This window comes from Cyphellophora europaea, assembly GCF_000365145.1.
Source record: "Cyphellophora europaea CBS 101466 unplaced genomic scaffold supercont1.11, whole genome shotgun sequence".
NCBI lineage: Eukaryota > Fungi > Ascomycota > Eurotiomycetes > Chaetothyriales > Cyphellophoraceae > Cyphellophora > Cyphellophora europaea.
Window position 1 is genome coordinate 568,576 of NW_008481799.1, and position 23,538 is coordinate 592,113.

General features: G+C 52.3%; 10 protein-coding genes across 10 annotated transcripts; 6 read left to right on the plus strand and 4 right to left on the minus strand.

Moving 5' to 3' along the window:
- Positions 1-710: 710 nt before the first annotated feature.
- Positions 711-1,591, plus strand: HMPREF1541_09884 (uncharacterized protein; the record flags this gene model as incomplete). Its single annotated transcript, XM_008714556.1, has 3 exons — positions 711-807; positions 860-1,456; positions 1,500-1,591. 3 exons carry the CDS (start codon positions 711-713, stop codon positions 1,589-1,591), a joined length of 786 nt encoding a protein of 261 aa, XP_008712778.1.
- A 686-nt stretch (positions 1,592-2,277) lies between these two features.
- Positions 2,278-3,246, minus strand: HMPREF1541_09885 (uncharacterized protein; the record flags this gene model as incomplete). The annotated part of the gene is made up of 1 exon (XM_008714557.1): positions 2,278-3,246. One exon carries the CDS (start codon positions 3,244-3,246, stop codon positions 2,278-2,280), a length of 969 nt encoding a protein of 322 aa, XP_008712779.1.
- A 620-nt stretch (positions 3,247-3,866) lies between these two features.
- On the minus strand, positions 3,867-6,488 carry HMPREF1541_09886 (uncharacterized protein; the record flags this gene model as incomplete). Its single annotated transcript, XM_008714558.1, has 1 exon — positions 3,867-6,488. The coding sequence occupies one exon, from the start codon at positions 6,486-6,488 to the stop codon at positions 3,867-3,869; it is 2,622 nt and encodes an 873-aa protein (XP_008712780.1).
- A 264-nt stretch (positions 6,489-6,752) lies between these two features.
- HMPREF1541_09887 (uncharacterized protein) lies at positions 6,753-7,363 on the plus strand (the record flags this gene model as incomplete). The annotated part of the gene is made up of 2 exons (XM_008714559.1): positions 6,753-6,789; positions 6,840-7,363. The coding sequence occupies 2 exons, from the start codon at positions 6,753-6,755 to the stop codon at positions 7,361-7,363; spliced, it is 561 nt and encodes a 186-aa protein (XP_008712781.1).
- Positions 7,364-7,419: 56 nt separating this feature from the next.
- HMPREF1541_09888 (uncharacterized protein) lies at positions 7,420-9,978 on the minus strand (the record flags this gene model as incomplete). The annotated part of the gene is made up of 2 exons (XM_008714560.1): positions 7,420-7,668; positions 7,732-9,978. The coding sequence occupies 2 exons, from the start codon at positions 9,976-9,978 to the stop codon at positions 7,420-7,422; spliced, it is 2,496 nt and encodes an 831-aa protein (XP_008712782.1).
- Positions 9,979-10,261: 283 nt separating this feature from the next.
- On the plus strand, positions 10,262-11,329 carry HMPREF1541_09889 (uncharacterized protein; the record flags this gene model as incomplete). The annotated part of the gene is made up of 1 exon (XM_008714561.1): positions 10,262-11,329. One exon carries the CDS (start codon positions 10,262-10,264, stop codon positions 11,327-11,329), a length of 1,068 nt encoding a protein of 355 aa, XP_008712783.1.
- A 1,581-nt stretch (positions 11,330-12,910) lies between these two features.
- Positions 12,911-14,008, plus strand: HMPREF1541_09890 (uncharacterized protein; the record flags this gene model as incomplete). Its single annotated transcript, XM_008714562.1, has 2 exons — positions 12,911-13,896; positions 13,948-14,008. The coding sequence occupies 2 exons, from the start codon at positions 12,911-12,913 to the stop codon at positions 14,006-14,008; spliced, it is 1,047 nt and encodes a 348-aa protein (XP_008712784.1).
- Positions 14,009-15,074: 1,066 nt separating this feature from the next.
- On the plus strand, positions 15,075-16,415 carry HMPREF1541_09891 (uncharacterized protein; the record flags this gene model as incomplete). Its single annotated transcript, XM_008714563.1, has 1 exon — positions 15,075-16,415. The coding sequence occupies one exon, from the start codon at positions 15,075-15,077 to the stop codon at positions 16,413-16,415; it is 1,341 nt and encodes a 446-aa protein (XP_008712785.1).
- Positions 16,416-18,787: 2,372 nt separating this feature from the next.
- On the plus strand, positions 18,788-20,134 carry HMPREF1541_09892 (guanine deaminase; the record flags this gene model as incomplete). Its single annotated transcript, XM_008714564.1, has 1 exon — positions 18,788-20,134. One exon carries the CDS (start codon positions 18,788-18,790, stop codon positions 20,132-20,134), a length of 1,347 nt encoding a protein of 448 aa, XP_008712786.1.
- Positions 20,135-20,988: 854 nt separating this feature from the next.
- Positions 20,989-22,611, minus strand: HMPREF1541_09893 (uncharacterized protein; the record flags this gene model as incomplete). Its single annotated transcript, XM_008714565.1, has 4 exons — positions 20,989-21,247; positions 21,305-21,485; positions 21,543-21,748; positions 21,842-22,611. 4 exons carry the CDS (start codon positions 22,609-22,611, stop codon positions 20,989-20,991), a joined length of 1,416 nt encoding a protein of 471 aa, XP_008712787.1.
- Positions 22,612-23,538: the final 927 nt, after the last annotated feature.

A 23,538-nucleotide genomic window follows, 5' to 3' on the forward strand; every position in this document is an offset into this window, starting at 1 on the left:
CATCACTCGCAAGAGTCGTGTCAAGAGAGAACTCATGGGTACATATGTATTGCAAGTCAAAAAGGAAGCTTGAATATTAGCAGTTGGTCCAGCTGTGGCTCGTCATAGAGCATACTGCATCCAATGCAGTCCAGATACTGGAGTCGGCAACTATCGCCTTGTCGTACTAGTACCTGTTTTTTTTGCAACACGGATCCAGCACCAAGACGACCTTGAAGGGAGAGGTTTGTACTGACCAGCTTTTGTCATGGACACCAGCTTCAGTCCCCATAGTCAATGTACTTGCTCTAGTGGAGAGTCTTCAAAGCTGACAGGGTAAAGCAGCTGCCAAGCTTTCACTGCCTGACTATTGAGCCACGAGCGTCTTGCCTCTGAGCATGGCCCTGTCAGGCGTTTCAATTGCACCCTACAATGTAAAGCAGTGCCCGAATGCAGAAAAGAGCTCAAGCATCTGCGAAGTTCAGCAGCACGACGTAGAAGATCCAGTCGAGCCAGTACCCATACTTTTGTGCGCCGGATCTCATATCCGTTCTGCGCACATCGAATCCGGGGGAACGAAGATCAATGACGTGAATCTACATGATGCAATTCACCCATTTCTACAACTCCTACGACATCTTGAAGCCGTCTTCAAACCACTGAAGTGACTCACATAGCCTCCTAACCACCCAATCTTGTAATTCTACAGCCCATCGGCCCCCATTCCGACCATGCCACAAACTTTCCCGGGTAGCTGCTATTGCGGCGAAGTCCAGTACAAGCTCACCCTCGACAATCCCGCCGAGGATGCACGCACAAGTATCTGTGGTAAGTTCTCCATCTATTCAAACAGCTTGGTTCGCTGACTCGGGTGGAACAGTAAGTCTCTCCTTACCAGCCAGAACCAAGAAGATAGCAGTGCCAAATTCCCAAGACTGGACGCCACCAGTTCGCTCCGCCATCGCGTTTACTCCTTCAAGGCGTCTCATCCAAATCCGCATCTCGCCTTTCTTGCTTGGCGACAAACCCACGCCTCCAGCATCTATCCCCACTCCCTCGCCCAACTTCCTTCCTCCCACCCCTATCCCCTCCTCCCTCTCCCCTCCCTCCCCTAAAACCCCAAACCCCCCCAAGGCGCCAAACTACTCTAACCCAACCCAACACCAGCACTGCACCAACTGCAAGAAATTCACCGGCGGTCCCTACGGCATCACGACCAAGCTCCCCCGCTCCACCTACACCGTCACCTCCTCTCCCCCCTCGTTACGCAAACACACAGCCGACAACGGCAGCGGCGTGCAGCTGACGCGCGAGTTCTGCGCCACCTGCGGCAGCGGCCTGTGCGAGTACGGCGCCAACGCCGGCGCCAACGTCTACGTGTTTTACGGCACTTTGGGCAAAGAAGGGAGGGAGGCGTTGAAGCCCAAGGGCGAGTTTTTCACCAAACTTAGGGAGGGGTGGTGTCCCGAGGTTCCTGGTGAGTTTTGGTTTTCTTTTTTTGCTTGGTGTTTTCCCCACAGTTTTGCTTGTCGCGTTGATGGGTGCGGCAGGGGGCGGCGCGATGGTGTCCTGGTTGGGAAAGGGAGGGGAAAAAAAAGGGGGGGAAAGCTGAGCTGAGCTGGTTTTGTTAAAAATGTGGATTTGCTGACGAGGTGCGTTACTGGTGGTAGGCACGTTCCAGAAGAAGGAGATCCATCAGTAGCGAGGTGCTGTTGAGGGGTGAGACCGGGGTGAGCCGAGTGGGGGCGGAAGCGAGCTCGGTAGGTGTGGGTTATGGTCGAGGACCGGCTGTTGCGGTTGACCGGAGGGATAGCTCTCTAGGTGTTCATGGTCCAGAAGCAAGAGGGGCTGCTGTTACGAAAACCCAACGCAGCTTCGGTGGTTATTCCCGTTGCTGCTAATGAACCACCCATAGACGGGGCTAGATATCGTGTGGTTTCGCGCGCAGAAATGTGGTCAGGTTTAGTGTGGCGTGCCAGCCTATGGTGGCGGCGGCTCCCCATGCGACTGTGATGTGATGCTGGGCATTGGCCTAGAGCGAGTGCATAGCTGGTACCGACCCCTGAGGTTTACGATACAGGAATCCGATCGGGCAGTGAGCCAATGCACGTGAGATATGCGTCCACTGGACAACTGCGAGCTGGAGACCTAAGTGCTCTACTTCGTCTTCCATGGGCCGGAGCAGATGGCACACGCTTCATGACCTGACTGATAGAATCGTATTGTTTGACCGTCGCTCGTCCCCGTTCTACACTAGTCCAGCCCCAACACGGCAGCTATCTACATATTGACTAGGTCTCAGAAGTCTTGTAACGCTCTAATCCGGTTCGCCCTCGCAGCCTTACTCGCCCAGATCTCCGGCGCCAACGCTTCGAACACATGCGGCACGCCTGGATACAGATGAAACTCGACACTGACGTTCGCGCGCGCCAGTCTGCTGACATATTCCAGATCCTCGCTCTTGAAAATGTCCAGCTCACCACAATCCATGTAGGTTCTGGGCAAACCCTCCAAGCTCCGTGCTCTCGCGGGCGCCGCATACGGACTTACATCCGCGTCCTCCTTACCCGCCTTGTCCGCGCCCAGCAGTGCCGTCCAGCCCATGATGTTGCTTTCGCAGTTCCACACTGCGAACGGCTCGATACCCGGTATGGGCGTGAGATTTCTGTCATCCAACATAGGATACACGAGGACCTGTTTCGCGATGGGCGGGTCGAGTTGACGGTCACGCGCCAAAAGCGCCGCCGCCGCAGCAAGACCGCCACCCGCACTCTCCCCAAAGACGGCGATGCGCGCCGGATCGATGTTGAAGCGCGAAGCATTGGTTTGCACAAATTTGAGGCCTGCATAGTAGTCTTCAACAGGTGTAGGGTGCGGGTGCTCAGGGGCCTTGCGATAATTTACGCTAAATGTTGGCACCCCGTGCTCGGCAGCCCAGAGAGCGATGTTCTTGGCGAACATGTCGACCGAGCCAGCGATATAACCACCACCATGTGCATGGACGATGGCAGCGGTCGGGGCATCCATCGAAAGTGGGACCCGGTGTGAGTAAAGAATGTCAACGGATGCGCCATCGTATGAAGTAAAGGTGAGACGCTCTTGAACAAGGTTTCCAGGGTCGGGCAGCTTAGAGTTGAGCTCACCCAAGACAGCCAGATTGTCGCGGCGGGTTTGAACGTCGTGAATCTTGGGAACGGGCCGAGCGGTCAATATGGGGAGCAATGGTTCCAGGGCGGGTAGCCAGGCAGGATCGAAGGCGAGAGGCATATTGGCGTTTGTGCCTGATGCTCGCCGTGTAGAATATTCAAGACACGGGGAGCAGTCGGGGTACTGGGGCTCTATTATATTCTTCGGGAGCCACTAGGGACGACCCTGCATGCGCAGAATGATACTTCCAGTCACGACAGTGTTTCGGCCGTAGCGTATAGTTACGTGTGGGGAAGATGCCGAGGTGCTAGTCGACTATATCTCGGCAAGGTACGGGAGCGTCTTTCGCATGGCGTTTGCCATAGATCCGGGTCTCGGAACACTGTAGTCGATATATCAACTGGGCCTTTCTTGGTGGGAGCGATATGCTTTGGTGTGTAGATCGAAAGGTCCAAGCTTCAGGCAAGCGGTAATGCCAGGACGCACAGATTTCGTGCCACCCAATCAGGATGGCCGCGCCAGTATGGGCGGATGTTCTTCTCGGCCAATTCGTTTTTTGGTCATTACGGGAACACTCAAGCAAGTACCAGCACTGCAAAAATGAATGGCTTGGCCTTGGACGAAGCGACTGGAGAATACGGTCAGGCAACGCTGGGGAAATGGCCGTGAACTTCAGCCCAAAGCTTGACAAAAGTGGCTCAGCAAAGCACTTGACAGACATTCACAGGGCGTAGCTTTGCTCACAGCTTCGACCGTACGCCTTCAAGCCTGAACTTGACGTCCTTGAGCGCTTTTGTGTTTGGCTTCCATTCGTCGAATTGATGGAGCAGCTGATTCACTTCTTCACGAAGCTCTGATCGCACAAATTCTTCCTCGAGAATGCCTCTCATGGCAAAAGGGAGGATGTAAGGGTTGCCGCTAGATGACTGAATATCCCTCTTGGTAACATCGACACCGAGCTGGGCAGTGGTCTCGAGCGCGAATGCTGTCGCTAAATCGTATACTCCCTCATCGTCATATATTCTCGAGTGACCTTCTCCTGTATACAAGCTGCCGGCCAAAGGAGACGACAACTCACGAATAAGCCCATGATCTTGGACACCAAGGTTACGCAGCTTCAGTACGAAGCCGACAAGATGCGACAGAAATCCTGGAGCGTGTATGCGCGAATCGATGAGAACTGCGCGGTATATGTGAGGATGTGTAAGGGGTGCAAAGATAGACGATTCGAGCGACACGAGCTGGTCGTCAATGCTCCCGACGAACGTCAGCCTGGCACCCGCTTTCAGAACTGTCTCCATGGCGTTCTGATAGTCCGTCGAGACCTTGCTGGTAGCATCGGAGAACTCGAACAACTCCCCCGCCGAGCCGCTGATCCATCGCGATTTCAGTTCGGCGAAGGGTCCCATAGAAACACCAGCCATGGCACATATGCCAACTCGCGCCGCGCTGATACAGCCAAACTGGATTAATTTGGCGATAAGCATAATGGCAACTGGCACCCCCTGGCTGTGGCAAGCCACCATGACGAAGTCGGATCGGCGAATTTCATCGATCCAGTTGAGCAAGAGTTTCCAAAGCAACTCTACTCGCTCCTGGATTTTTCCCTCGCCCTCCAGCGCTGCCGTTTTGACCTCGCAGTCATAACCACGACTGTTGGTCCACTTACGAATGGATTTGGCTGCCATATCTGCGAACTTGATGGAAGTGCCTGTCGGCTGACCCAACAAGGTCCGCACCATTGGGCCAGGAAAGTAGCCGTGAACCCCAATGACAAGGGCGCTCCTGATTCGTGGCGGATCTTTGACTAGTGAAAGATGCCTGAGCTCTGGCTCCTTGGTGTAGTAAAGCAACCTGCTAAGCTGCTGAAGTAGCGATGGACTCTGGTGTACGTGAAGCGTATCGTGGAACATTGGGAGAAGGAGATTGTCGACGGCCGCCTTCGATGGTGCGGGAGAGGCCGGCCTTGTGGCTTTAGGCTGCTCAACAGCAACGGCAGTTGCATTCTTTGATTCGATTTTTTGGGTAACCTTGGGATCCGCCTTCTTCGCATTCTTGCTGTCCGACGGAGTCTTCGGGGCCTCCTTACTTTTGATCGAGTCCGTCTTCTTTCCATCTTTAGATGGACTTTCGTTTAGAGCCTTAGCATCTGGCCTTGCATCTTCCGGAAGACTGATGGACGCTCGCTTGGGCTTGCTCTGCGACGGTGTATCCGATATGGCAATTTCACCTTCATGTGGTGGTGCTTTTCCGTAAGTGGATGGCGTAGTTGGCCGTTGCTTCTTGTCTCTGGACCAGAACACCCATCCAGCCGATTTGCTACCATCGCCTGGCAAAGGTGGCGGAGGCGATGTTTCGACGGAGGACGCCTGAGACTGGTCAGCAGACTTTGCGGGAGTATTCTTCGCTTTCGGAACATCGAGGTTCTGCGATTTGACCTGCTTGCTGGCATCTTCAGTCTGAGAATCAGTGTGCGGTTGCTCCTGAACTGTAGCCAGCTTCGCGGTAGAATCGCCACCCAGCATCTGCAGCCATGTTCGCTTCTGTCTTGCATCTGATACAGTGGAGAGGTGTGTCTGAGCATTGGTATTCTTCTTATCAGCTTCAACAACTGCTCGGCCGATCTCAGGCTGGGTCCCGTCCCTGGCGCTTGCGTTCGTCCTCGGAACTGCGCTGGCACTATCTGCGGAGGTTGTGGTCTCGGTCTTGGGTCGTTGCGTTTCTTTGGAATGCTCAGACGTCGGTTCGCCTTTTGGAATCCAGCCGAACCAGCCGCTCTGCCTAGGCTCGCGTGAACTGGTTGTAATATTGTTTACCGCAAACGAGTCAGGCTTGGACTCGACAGCATCTTCTGGCGAGCACGAGCTGCTTGCAACTGCATTTGATTGTTGAGCTTCGCCTTTAGATCTGTCATTGTTCTCTGTTGGTCCCGTTTGAGTCGAGTTCTTTCTGCTCGGACTTGTGGATTCTGAAGTCGCATGGACTTTTGATGTTGTAGCGTCAACAGGTAAGGAGCGGGTGGAACCGCTCTTGCCCAAAGTCATGGACAGAGATGCAGACCGCGTGGAGGGTCGACGTGGGGTGGTGCGGTCGCTGAAAATGGAAGCAGTCTCGGATGCCGCATTGGTCAACGAATTGGAGCTTGCGCGAGCCACTTCAGTCACTGGAGCCGCCTTGCGCGACCATGATTGATACCATGAAAGACGGGGACTGTCCTGTGCTGGTTTGGGCGGATCAGGCTGTGGCTGCCTCGTGGGTGTATCAGGCGGCAATGGTATTTGCTCAGGCTTCACGCTTGCGGCGGTCGGAGGTTGGTCGTCGGGGTTGGTCTTTTGTCGCTTCAATGGGCGTGTCGGGGCCATGTTGCAGAGGCAGCGGAGTCTACAGCGTCAAGGACGCGTCCAGTCCGCCACATGCTCTATTTTGCAGGTCTATTGATGTAGTTGCCCGACATCTAAGAGGAACAGCGGCAACGAATGACCAAGGCATCCACCACGTGTAACTACGTCACTTGCAACAGGTAGAATTCGCCAAGCCTTCCGCATTCGTTCCGCCGTAGTTATTTTTTGAGGAATGCACGACGCAGCAGTCAGACACAGATGTCTCTAACCAAAGCCTAGTGTCAAATGGCGAAGACACCGAAAGTCAAGCAGAAGGCAGGAGGTACGGCGTTCGGCCATGTATACCAACTTTCAGCATACTGACCCTCACAGCCAATTCCCGCTCCCGCGCCGCCAGACGCGGTGGCTCGCCCTCGCTCGATTTGGATAAGTCTGTCACCGATGCGCCTCGAGCCTCTGATGCTACTCCAGTACTCTCCGCACGACCTGGAGGTGGTATACAGAAGGCCAAAAAGAAACAGAAGCCCATGAAGCGGGGCCAGCGTGCGCGGCAAGAGAAAGGCCTGGCCCGTGCCGAGATTGTAATGGATCAGCTAGAGAAGAAGAAGTCGGAGTCGCAGGTCAAGATGAAGAAAGTAAGAGGCAGACGCGCGATCTGGGATGAGATCAACGGGGAGGCTGAGGAAGAGAAGAGGAAAACTCCTAAATTATTCTCGGCACGCGGGGACGATGCGGAGGCAGAGGATCAGCAATGGGAAGATGTGGACGAGCAAGGTGACCAAGAGATGAAACTGGTAGATGGCGTCCAGGTGCCGGCAAATGCTCCTGTCAACAAGCTGGTCGTGGTCGACCGAACGGCATCGAACGCTGGCTCAGACCTAGACGACATCAGCTGAAGTAGGCGGCTCCAATACGCATGAGACCACGATTTCACGACATTGACGATACCGAACTACCTTCTCGGCTGCAACTGGTTGATCATCCTCTCAATCTCTCCTAGCTGCGCGCCCGATGCCTTCGTTCTCAGCAATTCGAGAGCATTCAAGTCTTTCGCTTTGACCGCCTCCTCGCCTGCTTTCACGACCATGCCGCACTTGACCCACATCTCGATCCGCTCTGCAGGTGGGACATTAGTGCACTTCGGGATGAAAGTCGACGCAAGACGCGTGTTCCCGGCGCCCAGTACCTCGTTATAGAACGGCTGCTGCCAGTTAGCACGACCCAAATACGGTAACAAAGCATTGGTGTTACGGTCGAGACATACCTCCCAGCCAATTGGGCTCTTTTTCACCTTACCAACCTCCTCGAGCTCTCCCCACAGCCTTGCAGCCACGAGTGCGCGCAAGCGAACCCACCACCACGTCTTGTCTGGTACCTTGAAGTCGCTCTGCATCTTAGCGGCGCGCTTGCTGTATCCCGATCTGATGAGGCGGAACATCGTTTCGTTGACGCTCAGGCCGACGTAGCTGCCTGTGTTGTCCGCGACATCTTTGTCGAACGCTTCCTGCATCTTGAGCAGCTGAGTTGCCTCGGTCAGGGCTCGAGTCTGGAGTACAGCCGCAGGATCCTTCGCATCTGCCAGAACCCGAGCAGCCAGTTTGAGCTTATCGATTACGGCTTGGACTGCCGGCTGGCGCGTGGCTTCCTCGAGGAGGAGGTTGGAGCCATCGATTGGACGGTCGTCTTGGTAATAGAGGTCCTTGAGAAGCTCGGTATCTTGCGACCGTGCCGAACTCTCGACCAGTGCACCAGCCAATGGTTTCTCAGACAGGCTTCGGAAGAAAGCTGCATGGTGGAGCTTTTTCCGTAAGTGTAGCAGGACGAAGAATATAAGATCAGTGTCTCCGGACTCGATGGCCTTGTTGAGCGCTATGTCGTCTTCTTCCATGCTGAGTAGGAGCGGTACCTGCTTGCCCGATCGAGGCTCATGGTTCAATAGCGAGGTGGCAAGGTGACCACGACCCTCATCGTAGGCTGTGCGTGCGATTGCTTCAAATGACACGCCGTGTTTGCCCCTCAGGCGCTCGGTGATAACTTCATGAATGGAATCATCATCGGCAGACGAGCTTTTGACCTTCTGGCTCGCCCAGTGCACGTAGATCTTGGTGACCGACAGGTTGAGAAACTCCGACAATTTGATTGCGAGCAGATACTCTCGGCGATTGATGAGTCTCGTTATGAGTCTTTCCGGTCCAAGTCTCAGGTACTGCTCGTACGACAGCGGCAGGCCGATGCGGTAGTCACGCACTGCGTTGAGGACTCGAAGGTCGTTAATCATGTCCACGAATTCATCGCTACTGTAGAGATCAAGCACTGATTTGCCGAACGACGCGGCGCGCAAGAGTTGCTTTTGCAAGGCCTGGTCGTATTCTTGCCCGGCCGCTCTGATGCATGTCTCAACGGCATCAGGAAGGCTCGACTTGATGCGCTGAATGTTCTCATCTGCCTTCGGTGATTTCTGTTCGAGGAGGTCTATCGAGTCTAGGAGAACCGATGGCGGAGTGGTGGAACCGACTTTGAAAACCTCCTCTGAGGCATCCGGTACCTTGTGCACGAACTCACAGCTGTCATTCGTAATCAATCGTATACCGTCGATATCGGGAACAACATGGACCTGGCCATCATAGAAATATTTTGCCGCAGCGCCATTAGGACCGACCATGTGTATCTCGTCCTCCCACGCCAAGATGACGGAGTCGTTGCCACACCAGTAAAGCCTGGCAGGCGGCGTTTTGACCTTGGAATCGTACTCGCTGTATTTGTTCTGGAAGTCGCTACCGACGACCCATACCTTGCCATCTTCTGTGTACAGAGCAGCAAACCGTCCATTTGGTGAGACAGACACGTGACTGAACGGGCCATCCGACAAGCCTCGATCTTCGGCTTCGGTAGCATCTACCACAAAAATGGTCTTGTCGATGGCAAGGAGAACCTCAACCGATCGTGACAGTGTGTACGCGGGAGGGATAAGTGACCAGGCATATACCTTCCCGTCTGGGACGGCGGCAAGTTGCTGTACGGAATGAGGTTCGCGGAAGGATGAAACCGCCACCAGGGTATTGTTTGATAACAGAGCGACGAACCCATGCGACCAAAAGCGGCAAGACGCGACACCGTGCTCCTCCGCCTCCAGACCCAGTGAGAAGGGCGTGAAGTCTTCATGTAAGCCGAAGTAGCATCTCACAGTGCCATCCTCGGTGATGACCAGGAGCTGCTCATCGTCCGACCAGCCAAGACCTCGAATCGAGCCCTTATCCCAGCTAATGTTGCTGATCAATTTTCCAGAAGACGAGTAGATATCGATGGTCGGCTTCGCACTGCCACCGACTCTATAACGAGAGATTTTGGACTCGTTCCGCCATAGTGCCAATGCGCCGGAGTAAGGAGCGCCAGCTACAAGGTAGTTCTCAAGCTCGAGATCGGGATCGAAGACTTGTTCGTAAAGTCGGATCTTGCGATAGAATTGGTTGTCGATCCTCTCCCAGCCAGCCCTGGGATTTGTTGAGGTCATCTGGGCGGCATTATTAGATCTCTCCAAAGCACTGGTTCGCTGAGAAATGGTCACGGTGTTCGTGTGTAGCAGAGGAACGGAAAGGCATCAGCCAGTCTGTCCGTCATCTTGTCGGCCAATCGGGTATAGCCTTGGCATGGGCGGCTTGGCGGGAACGACGTGACGCCTTCCTTCGACGACTCCTCACCATTCATCTCATCAAACCGTCCCATCATTCAGATCCACCACAGATGTAAGCTATTACCTTGATCATCGATGATATGTCGACAATTCATAAGTGACCATGGATGTCGAGCAGATTCTCGAGGCCATTCCCGAGCTCAGTGACCTAGAATTAGCGGTGTTGCTGGGCCTCGTCGCAAAACACCCATGTCTCGTCTACGGCGATAGAAACATAATGGGCGCTTTGGCGTCAGAGTTAGCACTGATCGTCTCCGACATCTTCAAGTTGACCTATGTCGTACTGGAAGAGGCCGACTATGTCTCAGTCGACACTTTCACCGACGCTATACTTGACGACCAATCGGCAAATCTCAACGAGTCGGACCTTGACAGCGACAGTGATGCCGTTGGTGCTTTGCGCTCGCGCATCCAGAATGTCAGCTTCCGCGGGTCGCGTGGTCATATCGAACAGACGCTCGATACCCGCATGGTCGTGAATGTCATCATCGCGAAAGACTTCAACCAGGCGTGCCACGATGTCCAGATCCAGATGATGGAGCTTATTCGCCGGCGGAGAATCTTCAGCAAAACTACTGTCCATCCTGCGCCGAAGACCTTTCTCTTTCTACCAATCATCTCCACGGATCAGAAGCACATTCGGCTTAACCATCATCTGACCGATCGTCTCTTCCTGTCTCATTCTCATACTCTCGACGATGGCTTCCCCAACGTTGAAGAGCTGGAGAACGATGTTGCAGGCCACAGATCGGATCTGTCTAAGACTTCCTCTGACCGCCTTCATATATCGAGTGAGGTCCTGGACGATCTCCGTCGCCTCGGACAACAAACCACCATCACGCCTGAGGTTCGCCGACACCTCCAAGATCTAGTCGTATTCCTCCGATTGGAACGGGGGGTCGATGGCGGCATTACACCTTACAGCAACGTCTGCTTTGTGAGTCTGGCGAAGTACTTGGCGCCTCTTCACGGAATCGACTTCGTAACGCCATCTCTCATCGAGCTCGCAGCCAAGAAAATCTTTCCGCACCGCTTGGTCATTGCACGCCCTGACAGAGAGCGAAGCACTCAATTTGGCAGCAACGGCGAGGCAATCAAAGACTACGTAAATACACTCTCTCCCGAAAGGGTTATCGACATGGTGATAGCTAAAGTGCCTGGTCCGATATGAGGTCTTTGGAAACAGGTCCCAGACTGATGCCACCCCACACAAAGTTGCGGTGTTGTCACCCTTCGGTCTTGAAGAAGGCCAGCTTTGTGAACACGCCAAAGACGCTTAACCATGGACATGGGGGCGGTGCTTGCTCCACTGTAGCTAGCTAAGATATCTAGGCTGCGGACAGCGCTCAGCCGGGCAAATGCAACATTCTTTCCCACACCAGCACGATGTCTCAATCCAGCGTTTCCACCAACACGAGTCCACAACATACACATCGTGTCAAGGCTGATTCAGTCGCTAATGTATTCAGCAATTTGAACATTGATGGTCAGTAGCACCGTAGCCCCTTTCGTAACGTACTGACGAGCTGTAGCTCCAGCCCAAAAAGCTTCGACATCGACATCATCATCTGCAGCACCCCTAAATGCCAGTGATCACCTCCTGTCTCAGGGCATTCATAACTCAGACCCAATCAACAACCCTTCTATGCTGCTCAATACAGAAGCCCAACCTCAAGTGACTCACGTCAACTGCTCCTTCTATTGGCCGTTCAATGCAAGTTTGGAGTGGTTTGATGGTGCTATATCATGCTCGCACAAGCAAGCGAGGTTCTCCGGCTATTGCATAATTGCCTCTAGAACGTTCGCAACGAGATCGCGGGCATCCAAGATCCTGCGGACTTTGATGATGAGCATGGTGCTGCTACCGAGGAAGGCGTTCCTGCTGGGGGATACATTGATGCCGAGGCCGGTGTCCCTGCTGGGGTGAACGTTGCTGGTGACGGAAATACTGCCGAAGGGATCATCGGGGTTGTGTCCGTCGAGGATATTATTGACATGTACCAGACTGAACAAGAGCAGGACTTAACATTTTGAGAGACAGGGAGCGGTTGAGGGTACTATTGAGAACGAGACTACCCGAAGTTGAGTCTACAAGAGAATCCAGAATCAGGATGAATCAGTATATTATAGCGCAGCGGGTCACTCTCTGGAGGTTTAGCAACTGGCTGCGCTTAAGGTCAAGAAGCGATACGCCGGGTACCATGGTGATATCTATCAAGCAGCAACAGCACTTTCGAAATCCATATCTGTGCGCTATGTCACCAGAAATTCCAGCGATGTTGCTCATTGTTCATGTACTGCCACGATGATGACATTCTGCAGACCGTGCACATTGTCCACGATTTGAGGTACCTCTCTAGGGGGCGGCCAGAGCCGGTTGTATCATGCTTAAGTGCTCCATCCTTCCAATCTGCGTTTGCCGCGAGAGAAGACGTTGAACTCATGGCTTCTGTGCCGTCAGCGAAGCCAACGTCGGTCGGGGTTCATCTTGAGAAGCAACAGGAGCTGAGAGTTACGAAGGCCCGTGCGTACCGCTATTCATTGTCTATGTTCTAGAACACATAGGTATGGCCGAAACCGAAGCCGATTGCTCGAAACAAAGGCATTCTTTGTCCTGCCAAGAAATGCCACCATGGGAATCCTTTCGCTGAACTATGATATGCAGTGGTCTCTCGATAATGCGTTCCATACTCGTTCGCATTCCCTGTGAATACTGATTTACAGGTAGCATTTGTCTCACCACGACCAACAAATGCATCTTTACCTGAGATCCATCATCATCGCCGGCCTATGCCTCGGGCTGGCCGAAGGTGCTGTCGTACGAAGCGAGTATGTCCCTCGCGGCGAGCCGAACACTGCACCGCTGCGATTTCTCACCTGGAACATTCGGTGGGACGAGGGGAAGAATGTCACCGAATCGAACGTCACCGCCGCTCTGGTTGACGGAATGCCTCCAGTGCCCAAGCCGTACTATGCAGGTGCCGATGTCGAGAAGCCTTGGACTGAAAGAGGCTACCGAGTGGCCAACGACATCTTGTTCAACGCAGTTGATTTCTTTGGTGGCCAAGAAGTTTCTCTTTATCAGCAGGATACCCTTCTGACTCTCTTGGGCGACGGATACACCACCGTTGGCAATGGGAAGAATGGGCGAGCAAAATCCGGCTATCCAATGGTCTTTTACAAGAAAGCTGCAGCCAAGCTCAATACGTGGGACACATTCTTCCTCTCGCAGACGCCATTCGAAAAGTCCAAGTACAACGGCACCAGCGTCGTCCGTGCGGTTGTGACTGCCAAGTTCACAACACCTTCTGGTAACACGATCACCCTTGTCAACACCCACCTGGACCATAAAAGTGAGGATGCACGCCGCTACGGGGCGTCCTTGATGCTACATCGTGCCAAATTCGAATTCATCAAGACCGGTGGCAAGCCTGTTGTTCTGCTGGGCGATTTCAACTCCAATCCAGACAGCAAGAACAATGGTGCTTACCAGATCATGACAGGATCCATGCCGCCGGTGCCGCTCAACGCGACTTTCTTGAAGACATACAACTGGACGGCTGCCGAAGAGCAATCAGCTGGCATGACCGACGACTTTCACTTCGAGGATTTGATGGGTGCAACGCCAGCCCGGTACCGCAGTGGACATTTCTCGACTACTGCTGGTTCGGCAGCTGCTTGTGATCCCAAGGGCTTCCACAGGATTGACTTCATCATGGCTTGTTCAATCCGTCGCTGGTATGAATCTGATCCAACCTACCATGTCTCAGTGCTAACAAATCATTCTAGGACTCCCAAGGCCTTCCGGGTGGGCGAGAACTTGTACGATGACGGAGTACGCTCAAGGTAAGAGGCATACTACTCCAGCTACTAGACTCTCCAATACTGATTGTATTTGACAGTGATCACCGTCCTGTCTTCGCGGATCTCGCAATCTGAGAGGCATGATCCACCCAAACGCACGATATATTTTTGTTTGTTGCTAGGTGTCGAACCTCAGTCTCTTTCGTATTAATGCAGTTGCGCCAGAGTTCGGACTCGTTCTAGCCGAGGATCTCGTACGCTGATAGAGCGTCTCGGGGTGAGGTTCGTAGGAAGACTCCGAACGGGGCGATAAAATAACGCTCGTTGACATGTACATGTTGCCCACATGGCTATTTAGATTTGAAGAAACAAAACAACACCTAGAAAGTACTCAAGAATATTATGACAAGGGCTGATCAATCTTGCTGCTCTTGGTCTGTGATTGTGCGTATCAGGAGATGTTGCTAGAAGCATACATCAGGAAGCTATTGCTTGAAGAGGGTGCTTGATTAAGCACAAAGTCGTGTCTTGAGAAGACTTCCTAGCGCTATAGGACCATGTTGTCACACAGTTCCCTCGATATTGACCTGGCCAGTTCTGTCTAGTTCCATTTTGTGCCGTGAGAAGCGCAGATAATACAAACTACCCTTATGTTTTCTTGCTTTAGGTGGAAACACAAGCCTTTAGGCCACTTTCCCTTTGATCTACAGTGCTGTTCATCCCCTTGGTCCGTTCACATCTTCATTGCTTCGTGCAAGATTCTTCGTGTCTATTGCACCCACCATGGACGTAATTACCACGAATGACGGCTACCAGAAGGTACAAGTCTTGGGTTCGGACATCCACGGGTACACGAACAGAGTCACACACTATGAAGTTCGACTCAACAACGGTGCAGTGTTCAACGCAAGTAACGCAACTCGACCTTTCCCCGAGTACCCTTTCAGCTGCTAACTTCTCAGATTCCCGATCCCAGGAAGCAATACACGCTGCCACTGTACCTCAAGGCAGTGCTGCTCAACTTCACACCACGATACCAACAAACCATTCGTTCTCTCTATTTCAGTAAGACCTGGCAGAGTTATATCGGGGGCACTCCAGATGACTGACATATGGCAGAACTTTCTGAGATCGACGACACGGAACAGACCCTGAAGAACACACTTGTCAGGGGACTCGCTCACTTCTTCGACCCAAACAGAAACGCGTATACCTTCGACACGGACCTGATCGCCAATATGGTGGGTACAGTCATAACACCTACAAAGAGCTGGACTTGGGCCGAACTGATCGAAACCCGCACACATTGTGCTCACGATATCGCTCGATGTTTAGTCAGCTACAAGTTCCGAGTGGGAACTGATTACGTTCCGCAGAACTTTCTCTGTGAGATCTTGTACAAGGAGCTCAGCATCGAGCTTGAGAGCGCGTACTTCTGCTTTCTCCCGCAGGACAACATACTGCATCACAACCCTGAAATTGAGCTCCGAGGCCCCCAGAACGAACCTGGAAGCAGATCTTCAATCAAGCCATATCAAGTCGCTGCTCATAGTATTCTTGGATTAGCGGAATGGGCATGGACTGAGGATGGCAGGCTGGCGTTTCCGCGAGAATTTTGGTCTTGGGGCCCAGCCAGAGAACATCTCCTTGAGGTCCATGGGGGTCTCCAGATCGAGCCCGACGCGGATCCATTGTGGCGTCATGTCATCAACATTCTCAAATCAGTCACCGAGGAAGAGCGAATGAGACTGGCGCCATCAGATATCGAGTCGATCAATGATGACAATAACCAGAACCGTCGCCATGCTGGAGCGCTACCGCCGAACATCTCAGTCTCCTCAGCACAAACGAATGTACCTACAGAATTGAGTCAACGACAGCAGCAAGGTCATATTCGTGCCCAAGACTACGGAAACACAAGCACCCAGCAAGCCAGTGTTCTTCGAGCGAACCGTCCAGCACGCGAGATACGCAGCGAATACATTCCTGAATCCAGAAGACCTTCAACTTCCTTCGGGTCTACGCCACTTGCTTCTCGCAACCAGAACCGGTCCGCGAATTTAAGCAGTACTGGGTTTGATCAACCTCCATACCAGCCAGTGCACCAGACGCAGCGCTGGGGACCTGGAACTGGAACGTCTGCCGCCCACATGTCTCCGGCATATCCTATACAACCAAATCTCTCAACGTTTTCTGGAAGGGATCTGTTTAACAGCCCTCTCGTTCCCCTCTTCGATTTTCCCCGACAAGCTGTCCAGAATGCCCGCGCTGCCCAAGGCGGCCAGTCCCCGAGATATTCTGGGTCGACTTCGCTTCCAGAACAACGCGAGGAAGTACTAGACAGCTCACTTCCTCCGGTTACAATTCATGTCGGTCAGAGACGGCGTACCGGAGAGAAGGACAAGGAAAGATCATCTCCAGAAGACGAGCCTTCGAACAAGCGACAAGCCTGAACCGATGAAATATCTTCGTCAGCACGATTGGGGTCGCAGACGAGGGACGTTAGCGGGCGGTAATGAGAACAGCTCACCACAAAGCGCATAGATCGCGGAGGACAGTCGATAAGCAATGGTGGCAGTGATGGAGATCTGTCCACGGTGCGGGATAGAATGGAGTTGCTCCGATGGGAGGCATGGGCAGGTCTCGATGAGTTGGAGGTCACATTCGAGCCCGTTTTGCTTTTGAGGCCAGCGACTACTGCTGCGGCAGCATTGTCGTTGATTTGTACACGAAGGTTTCGCCTTCCAAAAGCATGTATTTCTTTCGAAGAAAATTCATCTCGCAAGATGAAAAAGCTTGTTGTTTGTGGTCCTGATTTCGCAATTGTACCCTGCTCTGTCCCGAATTCACCATCCCCTAGCCTTCTGTCCAGATTCAGCACCCCGCCACTTTCTGTTGAGATGCTTCTGCGCTCGTTGTCACTCCCTCTTGACCCAGTGCTGAGTACTTAGTGATCTCCATGTTCATGGCTGCTAGGTACATCGCTATCTTATTTTGAATTGACACATTCACAATACACGCCCAAATTAACTTATAGCCTTGCTATATTTACACTCGATATTCACATGATGAACACCCCACGCAACCAACCCCTCGCAAGGCTGCCATCTACCCCTTTCTATCTCACACGACAAATATGACTTCTCCCAGAAATTCTGTTTGCACAGGTCCGGTCGATCCACACTGAACTTCGGTTCATCCGGTCAAATCTTGAGAGTTGGAACCACTCGCCCTTATCAGACGACTTCGACCGTGTGCTGCAACTAGAGAAACAACTTTTTACACACAAACCTCGACAACAGTGTATTAGTCTTGCTTCCTTCTTCTGAGATTGAGATCAACGGTAGCTCCTGAAGATCAACCTGCCGCTTCGCACGACACAGGGAATTTGATCCCTTGTAGTTTCTTCGGTTGTTTGAAATCTCAGGCGACGCACAGAGAGGCTCTTTTGCTGCTCGCTCACGAGTGAGTGTACAATACGACACTCATACACCCTTCATGTTTTCTCAAGACTTAGGATCGAGTATTTGCTAATTGATAAAGTTTCAAAGTATTAGATAGAGCCGCTCTTGACTTCGCGATGCGCAATACATGTCTGCATCTAGAGTTGGCTGGATTAGAGTGAACCTAGAACTTACATTTGGAATGTGGTTCAACTTCTAAGAGGAGCGATTGTTTCTCAGGTCTTGAGTCAGACCGATAGTACATTATTTACTGCAGGGTGCCCTTTTCTGTAATAAAAAGAGTAAGACTGTGCACGTAGATCTAAAAGGTACCCACTGACGATCCTAATGGGTAGTATTGCTTTGTGCTTGAAGATTCGCTGTCTACTACCACAGGCTCTCTTGCCGTATTCCAGCTCTTTATTAATAAAGCTCGCGTGTGCCTATACAACACAACGCAAGTGTTTGTAATACGATGGTGTCACTGAGCCAGGAGTCTTGTCCGCGGAATAGGCTGCCATTGTTCAATTGTTCCAGCATTCTCCTAGCCAGCTGCCAGTATCAAAGCAGTATGGAGGGCAGAGTACCAGTTTCGTGAGTTTAGCTCGCTTATTGTTGCCAGGTATAAAGAGCCAACTTTCCGACCAGGCTAATGCCTGTAGAAGACACACTTCTGCCTGGAGGCAGTCAGCTACACTATACTGTGGTTGATCTGACTTATCAGAATAGCACTCCTGCTCTCAATCAGCAGAGGCTAGGTATGCCTTGCTCCATCGAAAGACTTTGACAGTAACGTAATGCCCTGCGTCATGAAATGCTCCGAGAGCTGGAATGAATCGGACCTCGGTATCTATAGCATTACCCAGCAGTATCGATTTCTTAGGTGAGAGTCTCTATAGGAGTATAGGGTACTTACTGGACTACAAAGGGAACCAATAATAATAATCAGATAAGGAATCCAAAACTTACTCGTTCACCTATACAATACACGCGTGTAGCAAAGGTTGTTGGTGGTTAAAGTTGGGGGCTTGTTACGCGACCATACAATAGCGCGAATTTAAAATCCTCGATTTTTGGTCGCGAGGGGAGTACGATATCACTGCCTATCGAGGATCCACTGAACTTATGGATATCGGCGGTCGCCGACGGATAGCGCCCCATCTCGCGACTATGTGTCAGAGCTATGATCAACCAACTAAAAACGGGGATGTAGTAGGAAAGAGGTTGATGGAGTTGTTGTGACGCGGGGGAAAATCACTTTTTTGCTTTCACCTCTGTATTATGGAAGGGATATATTTGATTGATCCGGTCACAAGAGGGCTTCCTTACAGCGCGATGTGAAGCACTGCCCCTCTTCACTTGATAAATCTTTATTAGCCATGATGGCTCGTCCACTGGCCTTTCATGGAACTGTGTTCCACTGTCTTGAAAATGCGCAAACAGAGGTTCTCCGGGATTGTCTCTTGGTGGTAGCAGGAGATGGCCGGATTGCCCACATTCGAGATGGCGTTGCCCGCCATGCTTTACAGGATGCGCTGGAACAAGTCCAGCTCGATGAGCCTCCCCGCCTCCGCATCCTCTCCCGGTTCGAGTTTCTCATTCCCGGATTCATTGACACTCACAACCACGCGTGTCAGTGGGCTCAAAGGGGCCTTGGAGGCGGCCTTCATATTCTCGAGTGGTTGGAACAAGTCACCTTTCCCAACGAGGCCGCTTTCCAGGACGTTGAGCACGCCCGCACGGTCTACACCGCGTGTGTTGACGGCTTCATCCAGCAAGGAGTGACCATGTGTTCGTATTACGGATCTCTCCACAGCGAAGCCACGAAGATCTTGGCGGATATCTGTGTGGCGAAAGGTCAACGGGCGCTGATTGGCAAGTGTAACATGAATCGCAATGCGCCAGAGTACTACCGAGACGCCAGTGCCGCCGAGTCATTACAAGCGACTAAGAGCGTGATCGAGCATGTTCGGGCGATAGATCCCACGGGGCACTTGATCAAACCGATCCTCACACCGCGATTCGCGATATGCTGCGACGACGAACTGCTCGCTGGTCTCGGTGCCATCGCCGAACAAAATCCCGACTTGCCAATCCAAACCCATTTCAACGAGGCACGGCAAGAAATTGACGCGACCCTCGGCCTTTTCCCCGGCTTTACGGACGAGGCAGACCTCTATCGACATTACGGTCTGCTCACGCCCCGGACTATCCTTGCCCACTGCACGCTGATGACTGACGAAGAGATCGCGAAGCTACGCCAAGCAGGGAGCGGTGTCGCCCACTGTCCCATCGCGAATTCTACTGTTGGTGGTGGCTTCATGGCTGCCCCTGTTAGCAAATTTCTAGAGGCGGGCATCAAGGTCGGACTGGGGACTGACAATGGCGGGGGATTCTCGTCCAGCATTCTCGACGCAATCCGGCAGGCCATCATCGTCTCCAACGCACGGCACTTGATGACTGGCGAGCCGCCACTGTCCGTCTGGCAATGCTTTTACCTCGCGACTTTGGGAGGAGCGAAGGTGTGCAGCCTGGACGATACAATTGGGAATTTCCGTGTCGGCAAAGATTTTGATGGCCTTCTGATCAAGACGCAAGTCCCTGGCGGTATAATGACAATGGTTCAAGAGCGAGATAGTCTCCAGACTATGATGGAAAAGTTCTTGATAAGCGGCGATGATCGAAATATAGCCGAAGTATACGTCAAAGGGCGCCGTCTCAAAGGGTAGTCCCGACATGACGACTTACCCTGAACTTTTGCTCATCTGGAAGAACGTGCGCTGAAAACTTAAGAAGAGTCTAGTAAAATCACAAGACGACCAAGATTGTGACTCGACGGAGAAGATGCTGGCAACGGCTTCTTCGCACCCTCGGGCCTATCTCCTGGTTTGGCCACCCCGCAAGCGTCCTTCAAATAATTCAAAGTCTTCCATCTTGTGAGCGTGCTGACTTTCTGTGGCAGAAAGAATTTTGATATATCTCAAAAACCATACACGTTCGCGCTGGCAGCATCTGCTGCTAGCCGGGGTAAATGCTCCTTTCTTACACGGTCTTACGAACCACACGGCTGCCCCGCGCGTCATGCGGAAGATAAGCAGTACTGCCTAGGATAAGGTTATGTGCTGTTGGGGTAGTGCAGGAGTACGTGGCGGGAGACCATAGTATAGAGTGGAGACGCAAAGGTAGTTACAGTATCGCTGTTGGTTCAAGTTTCACTTGCGCTGAAGCCACTGATGTTGGCTACGAACAAGAAGGTCCAAGTCGTCAGCCATCTGGTAATGAGTATGGTATATATGTGCGTGCAACTAACATTGCGAATGTTTCATGCTCACCAGCATTCGCGACACCCACCTCACGCGATCGGCCCCTTAGTCATCATATGCCAGCATGTCGGCAAGCTACGGCTATGTTCCCTCGTCGTGCTGTTATCTTTCCCGCATACCTTCCTTTAGTTTCGCAGCATATGGCTGAAGAAGCTGCCGGCAGCAGAATCTCGGGTACAACCAATTTTTCGCATAAGTCCTCTGGACGAGAAGAACACTGCGCGGCGCTGTTGACCATGCGTACGTAACATGCTTGCAAGCTAGGCCATGTTTGATTTTGGCACAACGGCACTGTTCTTCACAACCTCATCTTCCTCTGTGCTGACACCTTCGAAGACTATAGATTGAGGATCCAGATCTCCGAACTTGACAGCAATTTCTTCCAAGGTAAGCCGGCGAGTTTCAATCCAGGTAAAATAAATGATGATGAGAAAGAGGACGTCCCAAGAGGCGTTGATGAAGTAAAATTTCCACCCGAGATCGGTCATTGCGTATGACATGGCGAAGGAGGCCAAAAGTCTGTATCAAACGCAATCAATAAAATGAACAGGATTAGCTCACGCCATAGAAACGTACCCAAACGAACTGGTCAGGATTCGGAAAAGCGAGATGCCGGCGGCTCGGATCCTGTAAGATACCACTTCTGTTGAGTAGACAGTTGACAGAGGAGTAAAGGAACCTCCATGAAAGAGTTTGAAGAAGAAGATGACCGCAATGGTCCCGTAAACACCGCCACGGTCGTGGCCGTCGCCGTATACTAAACGCACATCAGAACCTGAGCACGCATCCGACATTCAAAAGGGGAAGAGCGCACCTTTTGCTAGACCTCCAAACACGTAGAGTGAACAGAACATGCCGATAACACCACCCATCGCGAGTGGCCGACGCCCAATAACATCGACGAGGAAGCTGCCAGCAACAGCAGCAGCAAACGCCCAACAACTCAGGATCGTATTGATCTGAAGCTTCGTCGTTGCGGAAGTGATGCCGGCTTGCCCGAGCATCGCACCAAGATAGTACCTGGAATGCAATTCGTCAGCACCTAAGAAAGAGAAATTGAGAATACTCGGAAAGCCCAGCGGCAGCGTGAAGGGGCCAGGGGCAATAACTAACGAGATGACAAAGTTGCCCATCATTTGTATCATGACGCCAAAGCTGACGAGGATGGTCAGACGCCGGATGTTTGCTTTGGAAGCGACCAATTCTTTCCACGGATGCACTGGATAGGTTTCTCGTTCATGCTTGATGGCGACGTCAATCTCGTTTAGAACGACGTGCACCTTCTCGTGATGGATGTCGTTATTCCCATAGATGATGGCCAGAACTTCGCGGGCTTCGTCGTGTCTGCCTTTGGAGACCAGCCATCGGGGAGATTCAGGCAGGAAGCGGAGAACTGCAATGCACAGAAGACTGGGCACAGTCTGTAGGATGGAAGGAACCCTCCAGGCCCAGGTGGACGGAATCTCGACCATGCCAAGATTGACAGCAGCGCTAATGAGCGAGCCGGCGTTGTAAAAGCTGAAGTACAGGCCAAGGAGGGGACCACGAGCAGAGGGCTTCACTGTCTCTGCGATCAAGGCTGGGCCCGGTCCAGCAGCCATTTCTGAACCGATGCCGATGAAAATACGACCGATGACAAAAGTGGCGATGTTTTGTGCAGCAGATTGTATGGCGGCCCCCATCAGACAAATGCATGCGGCATAGAACAGTGCCCATCGCCTTCCCAGGCGGTCAGAAGCTGGCTGTATGAATGCGGCGCCGATGACAGATCCCATCCAAATCGCCGCATTGTTTAAGCCAACTGTCGCCGTGGTGAGATGGAAGTACTCGGTGTACTGCGGCAAGATATTCAAATCATTCATCATCGCACTGTCGTAGCCCATTGTCTGTGTAGACGTCGTGTGAGTATACATGGCAAACAATAGGGCAAGGGGGCACGGGAAAGGCGCAATCTTCGACTCACCGCAGAGTTGACGAAGGCGACAGCAAGGCACATCCCCGTAAGTGCCTTGGAATTTCGAGGAACCCATTTCGACAGGATCTTGATCTCATTTGGCGGTGACATGATACAACGTTCCTCCTCGAGGGTGAGAAGTGGGTAAGGGCCGGTTTGACCAGGGCCGGAGAACCTCTTATATTTTTCCATCCATCGCTATGGCAGTGGTGTTGCTGAGAAGTATGGTTTTTTTGGGAAGTCCGAACCAGAGATAACGACTGCTGTAGTCACTACTACGGACAGCTTCCACTAACTGATAAGGGAGTGGCGCGGTACTCGCCGAATCAATTCCAACAACATCATGGCCGAGTCCCACTAGCATGTACAACTATTAGGTAGGAGATATTCTTGCGGGTCCCCAACGGCTCTTATCGGTCGAAGAACCACAATCATAGCCGACAATCATTGCCAGGAACCGACGGAACAAACGTTCTTCAGGAGCCGACGGAGCCCACACTCTCTATGAGCCGACGGAACAAGGCTTCTTTACAGTCGACAGCGGTAAAAGACATTAGCGCTGCACTTGTAAGCAGATCCCTGTTTGTTTGTTTGGTATTGTCATATCATACACTCCCCATCAACAGTAATGCAGTCCCCTCGCTGCAATAACATCGACGCAATGCTGATGCAAAGTCTTGCAAGGTAATCAGAGGTAGCAACAGCATGCCAGGCCTCAACTACACGATTTGAGAGCTCCCCTTGTATTGCCTTTGGGTCTGGATACTGCTTCTGCAGCCAATATTTCATAATATTCCATAGATGCTTAATTGGGTTGAGATGTGGAGAGAGTGCAGGCCAATGAATTGGCTGCATA